Source organism: Poeciliopsis prolifica, unplaced genomic scaffold (genome assembly GCF_027474105.1).
Source record: "Poeciliopsis prolifica strain line A6 unplaced genomic scaffold, Auburn_PproV2 SCAFFOLD052, whole genome shotgun sequence".
Lineage (NCBI taxonomy): Eukaryota > Metazoa > Chordata > Actinopteri > Cyprinodontiformes > Poeciliidae > Poeciliopsis > Poeciliopsis prolifica.
The window spans coordinates 2538440-2556173 of record NW_026562427.1 but is presented as its reverse complement, the minus strand read 5'-3'; the positions used below and the strand labels follow the sequence as shown (position 1 = coordinate 2556173).

Genomic DNA, 17734 nt, shown 5'->3' with positions numbered 1-17734 from the left:
ACCATGGTGACGACAGTTCCAGAAAGTTAGAACAACAATTCATCCCTGTGCTCGTGGGTTATTTGTTTTATATATAGATATACTTGTCACGTGTCCGTAGAAGCAAATTCCAAACAAATACAAGCGTGCTTATTTAAGATTATTTAATCCTCCGTCGTCCATCTGTGAAATTTGAGATTACTGAAAAAATACGTTCTTAAATCATATTCAAATATTTTTAATCTTCCCATATCTACAATGCTGTGTCAGACCTTGTGTTTATTTGATGCTTTTATAATCTAACAGCAAGGTACTCTTGGTAAGGTGCTTATTTTTGGATCTAATCTACATTTTTGGATCTTAACTGGCTCAAAGGTTTATCGCCACATCCGCCTGGGACCTTCAGTAATCCCTCAGGTGAGTCTGGCTGCGTCTTTGCTAAGAGCTCTGTGGCTCCCTCTAGCGACCATTTACTTACTTGCAACAGCTTCCCGCAAACCAACTTGTGCTGCAATCATCACATACAAAAAAAAAAATACTACTCTTTAAATCTGCTCCTTAACAAGTGTTATTCACTCATACAGGTCAATCTCAGTGTATTATAACATCACAAAAAAGTTAACTTATTTCAGTAATTCAAATTAAGTAATAAAATGCTCCTATGTTATATGAAATCATTACACACAAAGAGCTGTATTTCAAGGCATGAGACAAGAGGGATTTTTTCTGTATTTTTATTGATGTGTTATCAATACAATCAAGTACTGTAGATTTTGTATAAGCAGACAAACATTTTCAATCAAAAGGAGTGCATTTTATACCCATATTCTATTGCAGAGTGCAAGCAATAGTCATGTATAACAAAAAAAAAAAAAAAACATACACTACTACATTGTACGTGACATGTAAGAAAATAAACGTTCACAAATAATCCTTCACAAATAACTCTAGAATGCTAACTACATGTTACAAAGGCTATTAACTAGTCAATGCTATTAAATACCATTTGTATGTTCTAGGCTTCGGTGGTCAGTTTTTGGCATCTCTATTAAATTATCAATAATGTATAAATACATCTCCATTAATTTTATGTGCAAATGGGAACGGCCGTTTGTGTCTACTGAAAATAAAAACAAACAAATATCCCTTAAAGAACCGAAGCAAACTGTTGGGATTCTTTTTTTCTTTTTCGATTGTCTTTGTTTTTCTTCTTCTTCTTCTGTTTCTTCTTTTTTTGTTGTTCAATATAGACAAAAAGGAAACAGTTCAAATATATAATTTGCGTTTTAGGATCTCACTGACACTTGTTGAATGATTTGCACACAATGCAAACCCAGCAAGCAAGTGACATTGTCTGTAAAAACTTAAGGAAAGAGAGCAATAAGCACGTACATGACTCTCATCAGCGCTTCTTTTGTTCAAAGATGAGTTCGAAAGAACAAAACACACACAAAGAAAAAAACATACAGCACAAAACAAGTCTTAGAATGTGTTACAGAACTGAACTGAATGATACACAAGCAGTTGTTGGTGTGCTCATGCTATGTAAAGGAAAGGGTAAGTGCATTATGTTGGTATAAAATACAGATTGGGCACCATCCTCACAGTGCTATTCTCGAGCAACTTAAAGGGTTACTGTTTAGTGACAGCATTCTGGATTATTTATGGGGGGAGAAAATCTGTCTAACAGCATACATTCCTTTTAATTGCAGATCTCAATGTTTGGCACAAAGAACATCTCCATTACCTAAGGTCTAAAGCTGTTTTCTTTCAGTGTAACAAGTGTTTGGGCAATGCAAGCAGATTCTGTTGGATTTCAGAGAAATAAAAGAACAGACGTAGGCTTTTCTCTTTAACTCAGTGTTCTGCAAAAGTATCACTTGAACCTTTTCACGTATTATGCTGGAACCACAAAATCCAATATGTTGAAGGCGGAATCCAATGTGTAAGATCACCACAGAGTACGGGACAGCTGCAAAGATGACAGCGGCCCACCCAAAGCGACAGGTCGCAGACATAGAGAGGATTAGTCAAAGAAACAGCCAGGAAGTGCGTGGTAACTCTGGAGGAGCTGCAGAGACCCACAGATCAGGTGCAAAAATCCTTTTGACAAGGACATGTACTGGCCTTGCAGTCCACAAAAAGTGTACTTGAAAAAGAAAGCCATAAGAAGTATTAGTACAGACTGCAACAAGCCGAGTAGGGAGGAGAGGCTTTCTTTAAGACCCATTTTTAATGTAGAAGCCGTGGCAAGACTTGAAAGTCGATGTTCACAGACACCGAGCTTTAATTTCTTGATGTGCAAAAAGCTGGTAGAGGATCCCCGAGAGTGAATGAAACAATCGCTGTGATAGATGGTTCTGCAAAGCGGTGAACATAAACCTTTACTATAAAATGCACTGCAGGTTTTGGTTATGGTAACAAAAGTGTAAAAGTTCAAGGCGTGAATACTTTTGCAAGGCACTGTAAATATAGCAAATTTTGCCCCGGCCGTGCACTGTGTGTGTTAGCTTGCTAACAGCCGCTGAAATCGGCACATCTCAAAAACTGTTGACTTTTCTCGTTTGACTTGGTTCAACCCAGAGCTGCAGCAAGCCGCGATTCCTCTTGCATGAGTCAAAACGTAGAAAAACAGCAAATTCAGTGTTAATCTTGAATATTCCTCGATATTATCATTGCTGTCTCGCTTCAGCTTTGGCTGTTTTCCATGTCACATGAATCATCTATTTCAGTAGCTATTTCTCTTTCTCCTCTCAGCAGAGACTCGTGATGTAAAACCTCCTGTGGAATTCCTGCCAAAACCCAGAGGGAGCTGAAAGCATTCTGATGTTCCGATTCTCAAGCGTTCTTGAGGAACATTAACAAAATCATAGCTTTTCCAAAGGCTTCATAAGCTTGTTCAAGTTTATTATTATGCTCATTGAAATATTCATGTCCGGACTTTTGAAGGGGACAATGTAACACAGCCAAAAAAAAAAAAAAAAAACAACCACACACATACACCCAGGCATTTATTGACAGGAAGATCTTCAATGTTTCATCCAGCAGTAGTGAGCAAAAACAGAGCTCTTACCTCTGACCTGCTGCCTCTTCTAGAAATAAACTGGGGGTTTGTTAAATGTTACACAACCTGTATTTCACAACTGGTGAACTTCTGTTGGTCCCTTTTCTTATTCGCTTAGAAAATCCTTATTTGTTCAGACTTTTGGACGTACGGCACCCATCACAAGTTGATGGGACGGCTGCTGAACATACATGATAATAAATAGTCCTCTTACGGATGAAAGAATTTGGAAGAAATCCAGCCTTCAACTTGACTGGATTTTGTTCAGAGGGTTAAGAAAACCCTGTACATAAATAATTGTTTTTAATATCACCAATGCCAAACCATACAGGGACAATATTGTCATAGTTTACAATTTTTAGTCGATCAGACTCTGTAGAAGCTTATTTTTTGAGAACTTCACAACGTCCCGTTTACATGTGGCGCAAATTTGATGGGACAAAGGGGGCAGTCATAAAAATTTTAAAGACAACAAAAGAAGCCATTAAATCGTGACACATGCATCTTAATCTTTATAAAGGAAAGGAAACGGAAACGGAATCTCCACGGATAGCAAGGCTCCGAAACAGCGGTGTCAAAAGTGTGGCCCGGGGGCCATTTGCAGCCCTTGGAAAAGAGTTGTGAAAATTTAGGAAGGAAAAATTTGGGTGTATGTGTGTGGATGTTTTTTTTTTTTTTTTTTTTTTTTTTCAACCTGGGGAAAATTATTTATGACAAATTAAAATCTTGGAATCAGTCTTGGAACAATGGAAAACATACGATCTTTGCCTCTTGCCTCCTTATTAATTTGCCTCTTGCCTCCTTATTAATTGCATAGTAAATAGAACTGCATCTATCCAATAACGCCCAAATATGACATTGAATATTTTATAACACTAGGCTAAGTACGGGAATGTTGACAATAGCCAATTGGGTTTTTTATCTTTTCAAAAGAATCGGCAGTGTTCTTGGATACCATTTCTTTTAATTGGGCAGCTGTGCCTCTATATGATTCATTTATTGTTGAAGAGGTAAAAAAAAAAAATCACAACATTTTTCTTATTTTAGCTTTTAAGGAAGCACGGTCAATCTAAAGAACTTTTTTTTTCTGAAAACCCCAGTTTACAGTGTTAAGCCTCTGTACATATGTTTGCTAGAAGTGCCAAAATTCACGGGTGGCATAGTCACAGGCATTTAGTTTGAATTTTATCAGCATTTCCAGTTCAGGAATACACTCAAGCTTTTACCATATTCACATATTTTTTCTCTAATAAGAAGAAAGGGACGTTTCTGGCATTGTGTTTTGAACAGCTAAGTGATGTAGAATTGTTAGTTCTATGAACGATGTATGAACGATTGAGTATTGGGAGAAAACGAAATCTCTGGTGCAATAAGACAGTGCAAATGAAAAAGAGAAATCAATCGAAGCTAATCTAACAGTAGACAGTCTTTACTGTCCATTTGCAGATGCTTTTGTGATACATTTCTTACTGCATGTAAATACAGACTCTATTCACATCCTAAATGGTCTCAAACTTAAAAAAAAAAAAACAAAAAAAAAAAACAAAGAAACAAAATAGCACCCAATACGTTCATATACCAACAAATAATAAAGTATACTTTTCTCTTGAGAAATTTAGAATTTGGGCAAACTAAAAGTGTTGGAGGACCAAATGCCTTGATTTCTTTTCACAGAAAAAACTGTGATCTTGTGTTGAAGTGTTACTCTTTGTGCAGGCTTTTCTTTTTTTTTTTTTTTTGTTGTTTTTTTTCAAATAATTATTTAAATTACACACGCAGAAGCGACTGCATGTCTGGAAACGTGTCTCCCTCCCGTCCCACGTTCTGACGACCATATTGTCTGGCAGTATGTGCAGTCACACGGGAAGGTCCGTTACGCACTCGCTACGTGTAAGGCACTTACAAGTCTAAATCCAACAGACAAAAGCGATACTGATGACAAGGTTCAAATAACAACAAAATATGACAATATAATAATTAAAATTAATATAGGCTAAAACCATCACAAAATATAACCCGAAACATACATTTGAAGGACATTAAAAGAACACAGTATGACAATCCTTCCCCTGCCTTTTAACATTTCATATTGAATTCACAATTTTTAATTTTTTTTCAAACTGGGACTGTTGGAGGTGAGAAAAATAATGTGATTGTAGTAATTTTTTTTAACATGTTATGGGTTTTTTATATTTCTATTATGGCTGCAGGTGTCTGGGGTATAGGGCTGAACTGAGTCACAAATATAGGAACTTTTTTGAAGAAGAAGAAAAGGTTATGTGGGACAGAGCAGGAATCCTGAAAAGGAGGAGTGGATGTACTCAGTGGAGTAAAGGCCATTTGCTTGATCAGAGGGCATTTGAACCCATACCTCATCACCTTCTTTAAGCTCTAGGACTGCACTGCCAGATGCTTGGTCCATGTAGCCTTTCTTGTATTCATCGTAGGTATAAGTGGCTGGCACATTGTTCTTGTACAAAGCCACCCACAGGCTAGTTCCCTTCACGTGCATGTGGTATGCAAAGTAGTAGACGCCAGATAAAGGAGCAGTGAAGATGCCAGTAGAAGTGCTGTAAGCATTTTGTCCATTATACAGGGTCCTATCAAATTTGATTGGCAGGGCAGAAGGTGGGAATGGTGTGGTGAGAATAGCAGTGAACGCTGGTGCTAGTGAGGCAGAGAGAACTTGAGTGTATGCAGGACCCTTCCTGTCCCCAGGTACTTCTTCGCCACCTAGTCCTGCATCAGTGACCCCTGCAGCAACAGTTTGGCCATTTCCAGGAAGGCCAGGAGGGCCAGGAGGACCAGGTGGACCAGGCATACCATTAAGCCCAGAAGGCCCTGGTTTTCCTGGTGGACCTTGTGGACCCATTGCTCCCTTGTCACCCAGTTTGCCTAACCCTGGAGGCCCTGGAAGTCCAGCTTCTCCCCGTGGTCCAGGGGCACCCTGTGGGCCCATAGGACCCATAGGTCCTTGGAGACCAGGAATTCCTGACTGGCCTCTGGGGCCTGGAGTCCCTATAAAGCCTACTTCACCTTTAGGCCCTGGAGAACCTGTCAACCCTGGATTCCCAGGTTGGCCAATTTGCCCTGACTCACCTTTAGGGCCTGGTTTACCAATAGGACCATTAGGTCCAGGGATGCCCTTTTCCCCTGGGAAACCAGGTCGCCCAGGGATACCACTGAGGCCTTGGTCACCTTTGAGTCCAGGCAATCCTGGGGGTCCCTTGGGTCCTAGCTCTCCTTTCTGCCCTGGCATTCCATGTTTTCCTGGAAGTCCCATTGGACCTTGAACGCCTTGTGGTCCTGGTTGTCCATCAAGACCTGGCACCCCAATTGGACCAACGATTCCTTGTTCTCCCTTGTCCCCAGGGAGACCTGGAAATCCACCATGACCCTTTTCTCCTTTTGGCCCATTTACACCAGGTTTTCCATAGCCAGGTGCACCAGGAGTTCCAGGAGTTCCTCGAGTCCCTTGTTCACCTTTAGGACCCACAGGACCCGGTGTTCCTGGAAGTCCATCTAGACCAGGCTTTCCCAACCCAGCTGGCCCAGGAAGACCTTGTAGACCTGGTGGCCCAGGCTGTCCTGGTTCTCCTAGTTTGCCTGGCAGTCCTTCATCACCTTTAAGTCCAGGTGGTCCTGGTAAACCTTTCTGTCCTGGTTTGCCAATACCTGGAAAACCAGGGGGTCCTGTACTGCCTTTTAGACCTGGTGGCCCCCTGATACCTGGAATTCCTGGTTTCCCATTACCATTCTCACCCTTATGTCCACGTTCACCTGGTGGGCCAGAAATACCTTTTAATCCTGGCTCACCCCGAGCTCCAGGAGGACCTCTGATACCTGGGAGTCCAGGTTTCCCATTCAGTGACAAACCAGCAGGGCCTGGGACACCAGGGGGCCCAGGAAGTCCACGGGGTCCTGGCTCACCACGAGGTCCAACCTCGCCATTAACTCCTGGCATTCCATTTGGCCCAATCTTTCCTGGGAGACCTGGGAGTCCAGGCTTACCAATTCCTGTAAACCCTGGAGGTCCCTGAGGCCCTGGTTGTCCATTGAGACCTGGTTTTCCCATCCCAGGCTTTCCTGGTAATCCTGGTGGCCCAGCAGGGCCTCTTGGTCCAGGTTTCCCTTGAGGACCTGGTTCCCCTTTCATCATAGGTGGCATATCTAGAAAGCAAAAATCAAGTAGTTAGAGTAATTATTGCTTTCCCTCTTTTTATTTCGCAAAGAATTAAAGCCACTTAAGTTATTCCACAGAGTAATCTTGCTTGCAGCTCTCTTTTACAGTACGTTTATCATGCTAATATTGTTGTTACAATAACTGTTTTAGAAATCACACATCTGCTGACACCATGTTGCTATGTTCATATTAAATTAAGTATTTGCAACAATCGTTATATTGTTTTCTTTTTCATACATATACAACAACTGGCAAGAAATAGATTCATTAATATAATATGAATTAATTGATTGCAAACAAATTCTGGAATAATATTTGGGAAAAATGAGCACAATTCATATAAAGAAGCTGAAGTCTTAATAGGAACATTAAAAATACAAAAGTATTTCAGATATAATATCAGAAGGGACCTTTTCGATTGAGAATTTGACATTAGACTGTTGAAGTGCATTTCAGTACAACAATCACTAGAACTTTAGCTCTGATATTCAACATGTAACTTGGAGCTTTTACTGCCCTCTGCTGGTACTGCATAAGTCTTGCAGCCATTTGTACTTATGAAATACGAAACATGACATCAAACACATTTTATAAGTAACTAGAAAGTATACCAAAAAACAGTAATTTAGCAAATGATGTTAAACAAAAGCTTGGGCCATTCAAAAATTGTTTTCTATATGCCCTCAGTGTTTATGGTGATAAAGTTTTGTTCAGTCATTCTATTTCTTTCTTGATGAATTAAAAAAGAAATTCTAATTTTCAATGTTTATTTGACTAAATAATCTATTATTAAAAAGCACTTTTTAAATTAATTTACATAATATGGCACTTTAAGATCTGACCTAATTTCTAAGCCTCAGCTTTTATTATATTACATGATACAGAAGATTATTCTTTTGTTTATTTGCTTTCCTTAGAATTAATTAGCATTATTTTTTTAAAGACACTTTAAGTTAAGAAATCTCTTTATCTCTTTCTGCGCGTTTATTTCTTCTTTGAAAGTCTGCATGTTTGTGAGCCAGGTGACAGTGTAGGGATGTAGTGAGGACTCTTGACCACTGAGTGGCAGTAAAATCATACATCCTATTTCAACCATTCATCAAAGAGCAGTGTTTAGTTCTCAGGTCTGAGCTCACTATTCACAGAAAAAAAAAAAAAAAAAGAATCCCTGTGGTCTTGTTAAAGCTCCTGACAAAGCTTTGAAGTTTAGGTGCTAATCATCACCATCAAATAATCTCCCCATCTCACTCATCGTTTTTTTTTTTTTTAAACACTCTTTTAGTAATTACATTTGCTTTGAAATTTGCTCTGAGTACCGGCCTCTGATTACACCCGCCACCTCTCACATGATCCAGAACTGATCAGGCACACTTTAAGTCCAATTTGATCATCAAGGGGGGTGATAGTACGCATTTGTTGTACAGTGATGGTTACCACCCATCCCCCCCATCTCTATTCTCCTTCCCCTGAGTGTTTTTTTAAGTAATTTATTTTCTTTCCTGGAAAATATGTGATTAAAAACATTGAAGTAACGGCATCCAGATGGTGTGAGGAACAACAAGCCCCGTTCACTCACTTCAACTAACATTTGGCAATCGGACCTTTAATAGGCCCCTACTGAGCAATGCCAGATTCCAGAGGAGGGATATTTGTGTACGTTGAACATAGGTTTCAAATATTAGGTCTATTTACAGAAAGAGAATAGACCTATTAGGCTGCAGAAAGGCTGTGCGGTCTATTCCTCCGTGTGGTTTGCAGAACGTGAAAACAAATGATAGTGGAAAGAGGGATTACTTACCAACGTAATGTCCCTTGCCCTCTCGAAATGGAGGGCCAACAGGTCCTTTCATCATGGGCTGCATGTACTTCACGTGAGGGATGGGGGGGTAACCTCCAGCAAAAGCACGGCCCCCAAGCATCAGCAGCACGCAGACAGGAGCCAACAGCATGGTCACCGGCATCCCAAGCTTCTCATACACACAAAGATCTGTAGGTGAGAGAGGAAGACAAGTTGAAAAATCGTTCCGGTACAAAGATTTTCATTTATGAGCTTCGATGAGCCTTTTTCAACTCTCTTGCATTGATAAATAATCATAATTTTTTTTAAAGTATATTTTCAAGTGTTGCAAATTTCTAAAGCACACCATACTGCCAAAAGTATTTGCTCACTTATTCAACTCATTGAATTTGTGTGTCAAAACATGTCTGTACTCCCCAAAGTGAAAAATCAGACTGCTTCTGCAAACATTCATGAATGAATGGTTTGCTCTTAGGAGCTAATGTGAATTACAATATGCTTAGGTAACAGAGGATCCACCTGGCAACATGCCAAGTTCTAACAATATACAGTTTTACATAGAAGAAATATCCAGTAAATTACTGTTTGATGGTTAGAAGGGCCTGGTAGATAAAGTGTTTATGACGTCTTAGAAGGGTGAGCAGACTTTTAAGATGACAAAAAAACAACTACTAATAGTCACTATAATTTAGTTATGCGTGATATTCTTTCTGATCAAGAGCAAAATTCTGATTGGCCTTTCATTTACGCTATGTTTACGCAAAACTTCTCTCTGGAATCTTTTTGGATGTTGATTGGTGAAAAGTTCCATGTTTAGGCAGCATCAATAGAGACATTTACACTGTTGTTGGTGCTTCAGCTACAAAATGGCGCTGTGATTTCAGCAGGTAGTCAAACCAAGCATGTGCTTTTGGTTCCTTAGCTTCCACTTCACTAACTTCTACTTCATATAGAGATCGGTAACCCACCTCCAAGGAACCAGGTGCTCATGCAACACATATACATTCCGTATCAAATGTTATGTTAGACTGAACAGGTTAAATATCATGTACAACACAATGCAGTCCGCCATTGTTTTACTTGAGTTTGTTCTTGCATACGTAGAACAAACTCTGCAGCTGTGTGTTCTTTCACATCTGCAGAGTTCTTCACACCTCTGTGGGGCTTTTATTTTTATTTTTCAAAAACTCCCACTCAGAGTGGGCTTCAAAAAGTGCGAGTGTCAGAGAGTGCAATCACTGGAGACGTGTAAACGAGTGGCTGGATCTCAACAAAAATGTTTTGGTTTCACCGAAAACCAGCTCCTTGTAAACGTGCCACTGGATACCGGTAATAACATGCCTGGAAACACAACGCAAAAAACTGGATAACCGGGTCAATAAGAAGTCAGAAAATTCGAAAGTTTGGTAAACTAATACTAAAAACCACTTCAAAAGATCGCAATATAATCTGGGTCGTTGGAAAAGAGATGCCGTGAAATGAGTGGTGGCTGTGGAGCTTTATATCATGACTGCCGTGTTTCTGATTCCCTAAGTTTCAAACTCAAATATATTTATACAGACTTCTTTCCATTTAGTATGTAGCTTATGTTAACAGCAGCATGCTTTTATTTTTATTTTTCTAACTGAACCGGCAACAGGGACAACTTTAGATCTTAATGATCTTAGGCATCCACAGTATGCATTTCTGTCAACTCAAATTAACCTCAGGTAAAGACAACCACATTGCCTTTGGCCAAATATTTTTACAGGCATGGCTCTATGTTAACAGGAAAACCACCTGAGGACTCTTGGCATGTTTTTGGTCTTAAAAAACATGCAATGTTAAGTGTGTGCAACTGGATTCAACCTACAAAACCAAGATGCATTCCCAATCCAACTCTTCCCCCCAAACTTTCAAGCCCTATTTGGACTAAAGAGTTAGGTTTTTAGTGATTTGGAATGCAAAATGTATTTTGAGGCTCAGACTAACATCTTATAAATGCCAACAATATCACCACTTTATTAGGCAAGGAAATTCTGTAAATGTGGTTAATTTTTATTGCGTAGCAAACATTTTTACATAGAGGTTTATTGAGGCAATTAGCACGCAGCTGTGCTGTACTTTTACAGCACTGTATGGCAAGTTTGCAAAAGACAGGTGATGAATATTTAAGTGGAAAAGACAAGATTAAGCAGAAACACAGAGCGTTCTAACGTGTTTTAGTGAAGGTACGCAACAAATGCAATAAACCACTAATAATCGCCTTGCATGAAATTATCATTAAATCATTATGTACTGCTGGAAATCACACGAAGAAAAATAATGCTAACAGGAAGTCGTCCGTCCGTCCGTCCATTCATTCATCCATCCATCCATCCATCCATCCATCCATCCATCCATCCATCCATCCATCCATCCATCCATCCATCCATCCATCCATCCATCCATCCATCCATCCATCCATCCATCCACTTTGTAAGACCCTTGTCCCTAGTGGGGTCCGAAGTTGGTGGTACCTATCTCCAGCTAACGTTCCAGGCGAGAGGCAGCATTCACCCTGGACAGGTCACAGGAAGTTGTGACAGTCAAAAATTAAAGTTTGGCACATATAATTTGACTCACCAAACACGTGACGGAAGGTGCTTAGATTATATTAGAACCAAAATTAAATGCTCCAGTAAATATGCAAATCTAACAATGAACATCTCACTCAACGTATCATCCCCACTTTGAAACACGGTGGTGGCAGCATCATGATCTGACAATTTCTAAACCTGCTGCTGGGATGGAAGTCTGTCTTCCACTGGGATAATAACACACTCAACGCTCTATCAGAGCTACAATAAAATGATTTAGATCAAAGTGTACTCTCGTCTTACAATGGCCCAGTCAAAGCCCAGGGCTAAGTCCAAATCGGTATGTGTTGCAAAATTTTACAAGAGCATCCTTTGAGATATTTCTTTGCAAAGCTAATGAATAAAACATGTTTTTAAAGATGGCGATCTACCTTTGTTGTTCTTCTTCATAAAGCACCAATCAAAACCCACTGAGGTTTACAGCTGCAATGTGACAAACTGTGACAAAGTTCCACTCATGCAAATCCACTTTTCACACCACTCTATATTTGTCACCGCATTCCTCTACAGTATACATTCATGTCAGTAACATGTGTGTGCAGTAGCAGCGTTATGTTTCTCTTTCTATGAAATTGGGTAATTTATAGGGGGGGAAGGATCTTTCTCTCCCCAAGTAATTTTGAGACAGTTACTTCCACAGCGTTTGTGGTCATCACTTGCTTGTTATCCTCTCAGCACAAGAGAGAAATGTTTGCGCAATGACAGTCTGCGCCGAGGCGCAGCATTCATATGAACATAAGTTGACATCTTCTAATTTGACAATTACATCTCATTATACAGGATGGTTAATTGGCAACAGGATTGGAAGTAATTTAGGAGTTGATAGCATGCTTTAAATCACAAGCACTTAGAAAAAGAGGTGTGTTCATTGGCACCACATGTGCTGAGATTAGCCTGAAGTCTGCGATTTCTTTTGGGAACTAAAGCTAGATAGCCCAAATTCTTCATTTACAGCCATTTACCAAAGAATTCCTTTAGCTGTTTATTTGAGATTCATCATAAATGTCTGTAACTCGTGTTTATTTATGCATTTTGGAGACTACAGATCTTCACTCGAAAGAAACACGAGGAATGCAAAGACAGAGATGTTAAGAAAAATAAACAGGAGAAGGCAGGCAGTATTAGTGAGACAGTGTTTGGTGGCTGGCCGACTTTCTGGCTGGCTGGCAAGGAAGCTTGTCTGGTGTGGGGGTCTGTGGTTTCAGCGCAAATGCACAGTAATTTAAGAGGCAGGTCTGAATGCCCGCTGTTTTGCAAGCAAAAGAGTTGAAATCTAGAGAGATACAGCGTCCTCAAACCTTATAGACAAAGAGACATTTCAATGTATTGAAATGTTCTGGGAAAAAAAACAGTTAAAAAATCTTTGTGTTTTTTTTTCTGTACCAAACCACTAATGTTACAACATTAATATCAGTGTTTTCTGTTTTTAATTTGTCGTTCTCATTCATTTTGTTCATCTGAGCCGTAGTAAACTTCTTGTTTCCCTGGGTTAGAAATATGACTTTAACTCATGAAAATGCCTCAATAAGAGCCATTGATTTATATCTCTGCCCAGTGGTGGTTCTTGCATAAACAGTGCATTGGGCGAGACCCACCTCCAGCCAATCTCTAAACAATCAAAATTGCAGGAGGCCCTTTCCAATGCTGCTCTGGGCGACTGCCTATATGGCCTGTAGCCAAAAGCACAACTGGCAATTGATGGCAAACCTTCACCCCAGCCCAAAATGTATTTTTAAAAATCCTTCCTCCCACCATCCATGACGAGTAACAGCCTGCTGAAGGCAAGCATCCCTACCGCACGGTATTAAAACATTTTCTATTTGAGAAGTTGTGTTCATGGTGACGTCCAATGTTGTTTTTTTGCTGTTTAAAGTGTTTTGTATATTGGTTACAGAGATCAGCAGTCTGTTAATAGGTTGCACTGGATTTTGTTCTGTATCAGAATGAAGGGGACTAAATAGAAATTGTCACTTGATGTTTTTTAATCAAACACCTCTGTTGATTTGTCACATAAAACCCAAATAAAACACATCGGGGCTTGTCACAGTAACATGGGAAAGCATGAATAAGTTCAGGAGATTGTTACTTCAATGTGTGAGAAAAAAAAAACGCCGCAGTGTAGTCCAAAATATTGAAGTAGACCATAAAAGGTTGAAGATAAACTTCTACTTGTTCAGTAAACCTCACAGACCTATATCTAGAAACCACCTGACATCGATGTGATGCTTGCAGTTATCACCTTTCATGAACGTGAGTTTTACGGCTCCGGTGGAATGTCTTAAAAAGCTCAGGAGGACTGCAACGACTACCGAAGCATGAGCGGCAGCTTCCAAACCGTAATTTAGCAGCGCCTCAAGAGGACTGAGCTGACATGCCAGAGAGACACAGTCAATCCCGACGACTGAAGCCAAGCACTCGCTGCGCCGTCTACCCACTAATGAAATGAACAGCGGCAGAGAGGTTCGACCCAATGAGCAGGGCCTACGTTTACCCCCTATGCCGTACATGTGGCGGTCCACACAGCCAGATGTTTCCCAAACCACGTGCCACATTTAGATTCCAGATAAAGCCAAGCGTGAGGATTTGGTGCCACGGTCAGGAAGGGGAGGCGTTTGTTTTACTGTGAAAATACGAGCATGCACGATCGGCACCTCAACGTTGTGTGCTGCGTGAGGTCAGCCTTTACAAAACGGCAGAATCACAATTCAGCGCTTGCTTTTTTTTTTTTATCCAATCACAGACCCCAGAGATTTAAACGGCAGCCAACAATGGGGTCGAGCGCTGCTTGAATAGTTTTGGTTCCAATCACAGACCCCAGAGAGAACCAAAGTTTAACTCTGACAAAACTTTCAGCTGATTCATCCAATTCTGATAAACCTAAGCCACAGCGGTGACCATAATGAAATCTAACTCAACCATGAACCCACACGGCTGGCAGGCGGCGTCTCAACCACAGCCACCTTCTTTCACCAAACTTTCCCTCTCTTTGCAAATATCTCAAGCAAACCGAGAGAGGTGGAGGGAGCCGTTTTCACACGCATAAAGCGCACTGGCTCAGTCTAGACATAACAGCATTTACAGGTTCTAAATATTTTCACTAAGAAGGCAAGCACACGTGCTCGATGCCAAGAAAAACCTTTAAACTTAAAAAGGGGCTCAAACGTCTGCACGACTGCTGGCAAGAAAACATGAAATCACCACTTCTGGAGGATGTTTACTCAGCTGTTTTATCTTGTAGAAAAGAAAATCCCAGACATGACACAAACTGGTTTTTTTTTTGTTGTTGTTGTTGTTGTTGTTGTTTTGTTTGGTTTTTTTTTTTTTTTATCTTGTAGCACCCGAACATTCTGTCTTTTAAAAACATGTCTTAAAGAGATCTTTGAACTTTAAATGAATTGCTTTTTTAAGCTCAAGGGTGGAAATTTGAAGAATAACACGACTAGTAATGGGACGCATATCTTCTGGCTTTTGTGGCATTTTAAATGCGATGAGATATGGCTTTCACCATTGAAAAAAAGAAAAACATTCAATCTGCGGTGTATGATGTGACCATCTCACACAAAAGATGCAAAAATGTATTAACACCACATAAACATTTTCATGTCTGTGAATTACAACTTCGAAGTATTTCATTGGCATGAAGCAGCACTCTGCAACCTGCAGCTTTGGATTAATTAATTAATTAAATAATTAATTAGACCCTGCAAAATGGCTCTTAACACATTGGCCAAAAGTTAATAAAAATACATAGTCTTAGCTGTTTTTCATGCGTTTTCATTCAATATCTGCGCAGCATTTCCACAACATGAATGAAACAAATGGTCTACATCATACCAAAGGTGCACATTTGTGTTAAATAATTTGGTAAATCCCTTGGGCGGTCACGTAATTAGTAAACAGAGTTGATAAATGCAGTTCTTCTGTGAAGATATAAAATTCCTAGGCGGAGACACTGTCCAGTCTGACTAGGGTTACGGAAGAACAGGAAAAAATTCAGACTGTATGTACAAAGCTTGTCGAAATTTAAGCCGAGACACGTTCAACTGTCCAACAGTGAAAGATGGTTCTCTCTCAATACAAATGCAATTTGTTTTTTAGAGTTTCATTTGAAAAGGATTTGAAAAGCAAAGCTTGTTTTTGCTTTGCTTCCACCAAGATGTTGGACTTGTGTTGGCCTCTACTATCAGGTCTTAGTAAAATGCATGCATTTTGGTGGTTGTGACTTGACAAAATGTGGAAAAAGTTAAATATTTGTGACGCACTGAAAAGCATCTTGTTCTAGATCGTTTCCATTTTGAATTCCAACCATAAAATTGCAACTGGTTTAAAACCCCCAGACTGCTTGCTGGCAGCATGATCTTCATCAAGCTGACGTGTCTGAACTACACTTTTGCAACATTATGGTCTGCGGTGGGATGCATTTTTCATTCCTTAAAACAAAAAATAACTTTGTCATCACCAAACCTAGTTTTGAATGATGGATAATTGCATTTTGTAGAAATAATGACTGTCATCTCAGAGTTTACTGCTTTTGGACAGAATCTCATTCCCGTCGAACAATCTTCGGAATGAATTGTAATTTGTAATTGAGAACCAATTTTCCTCATTGATCATCTGTCACATATGCCATTTTCATTTCTTCAAAATGGGTGCTAATTATGAGACAGGTTTCGTTTAGGTTTTTTATGGAAATCAACCTCCAGTACAACTTTTTTTTTTCTTTTGCCTGTCTCTGTACACACTTGTTCCATTTTCTTTCAATGGTAGCAGGAGCTACCAAATGTCTCTTTGTTCTACCTGTAAATAAACTGCATTGTACATAAACACACATCCGAGAAGGCCTTCTGCCAACACACTGCATCCTTCGCCAATGATTTCAAGAGATCTTCAAAATGTGAATAATGTCATGATCTTCACAAATTCTACGCACAAGGAAAGTGCTGCGTGAACACCTGTTGGCACTTGAAGAAATATAAATGGTCTTACTTTGCAACCACAGAAATTCTGATGTAAAACACTTTATAATCAGCCACCTTTAAATGCTGATCAACACAAACTGAAATGTGAACCTGTCTTTTCTATTTAATAGACTGATTACATGTTCGAAAGCTTTAATATTAAAACTGCTCAATATCAGGAGATCATATTTTGTCTATAATAATGGTACGTTGACATTTTTGGGAGATTCATAGAGGTAATTAATTCGAAACGCTGCTGCATACATTGCTACTTCTTTCCTGAGATCCGTCTCCGATTGGTAGATCAGAGTTTCACGATGACTCCTTCCCTGAATATTGTTTTTTTTTTTTTTTAAGTGCCTTGAAATGAAGGATCCTGATTATTTATGTAAATAAGTAGCCATAGCAACCAAATGTCTGCAATACGTTAAATGAACTGTGTATGATTTTTGTTTTTCAGATGTCATGTTCTCTCCCATTTCAAAAACGTATGTTTCTGATGGACAACTCAGATGGGATGTGACAGAATATGAGATTAAATATCCCTTATATTAATCCATTAGGTGCAGCACAAAATGTCATCATAGGTACAAATTAAAGGTGAATTAATCTTGTGGCAGTCAGCTCTGCTTTTAACTGACAGACTTGTGTATTTGAAAAAAGCAATAATATGATCAACAGAAAGGAGAAAGGCCTAGAACCTGAAAACTGAGTATTTTGAGGTTTTATTTGGAGTCTGCCTCATTTCAATGAGGTAATTCTTCCCTCAGCCTGATGAGCGCTTGGAGGTGTCAGATCATGGCATATTATTTGAGTTGCGGTCACAAGTCCCTGTGTCTTTGAATCCACTGCATATTTCTCCACATTATAAAATAATCACCAGAGAAACAGACTGACCATAATACGACCATGATTGCGTGCGAAGGTGGCCAAAAATCTGCATGCATAATGAGAAATTAACATCTGTTATTTTAGGTGGCAGTGGTAAATTTCAGGTTTTGTTTGGTTGCTGTTCAGGAAAAATTGCCATTTTTTGCCTCTGCCAGCAAAGAAAAGAAAAAAAAAATCTCCTGACTAAAGCGGTTTTGTTTCCCTTAAATCATTAGCTAAATAAACTGGAGTAAAAGTAAGGGA

The 17734-nt window shown here is 39.6% G+C and overlaps 1 protein-coding gene across 1 annotated transcript in view; it reads right to left on the bottom strand.

Moving 5' to 3' along the window:
* Positions 1-697: 697 nt before the first annotated feature.
* col8a2 (collagen, type VIII, alpha 2) overlaps positions 698-17734 on the bottom strand; it is a 54253-nt gene continuing 37216 nt past the window's right edge. The window contains exons 2-3 of the mRNA XM_055058817.1: positions 9025-9213; positions 698-7213 (exon numbers count right to left, since the gene is read on the bottom strand). Coding sequence (XP_054914792.1) covers positions 5319-7213; positions 9025-9187 — 2058 coding nt within the window. The 5' untranslated portion in view covers positions 9188-9213 and the 3' untranslated portion in view covers positions 698-5318. The remainder of the gene's footprint in view (positions 7214-9024; positions 9214-17734) is intronic.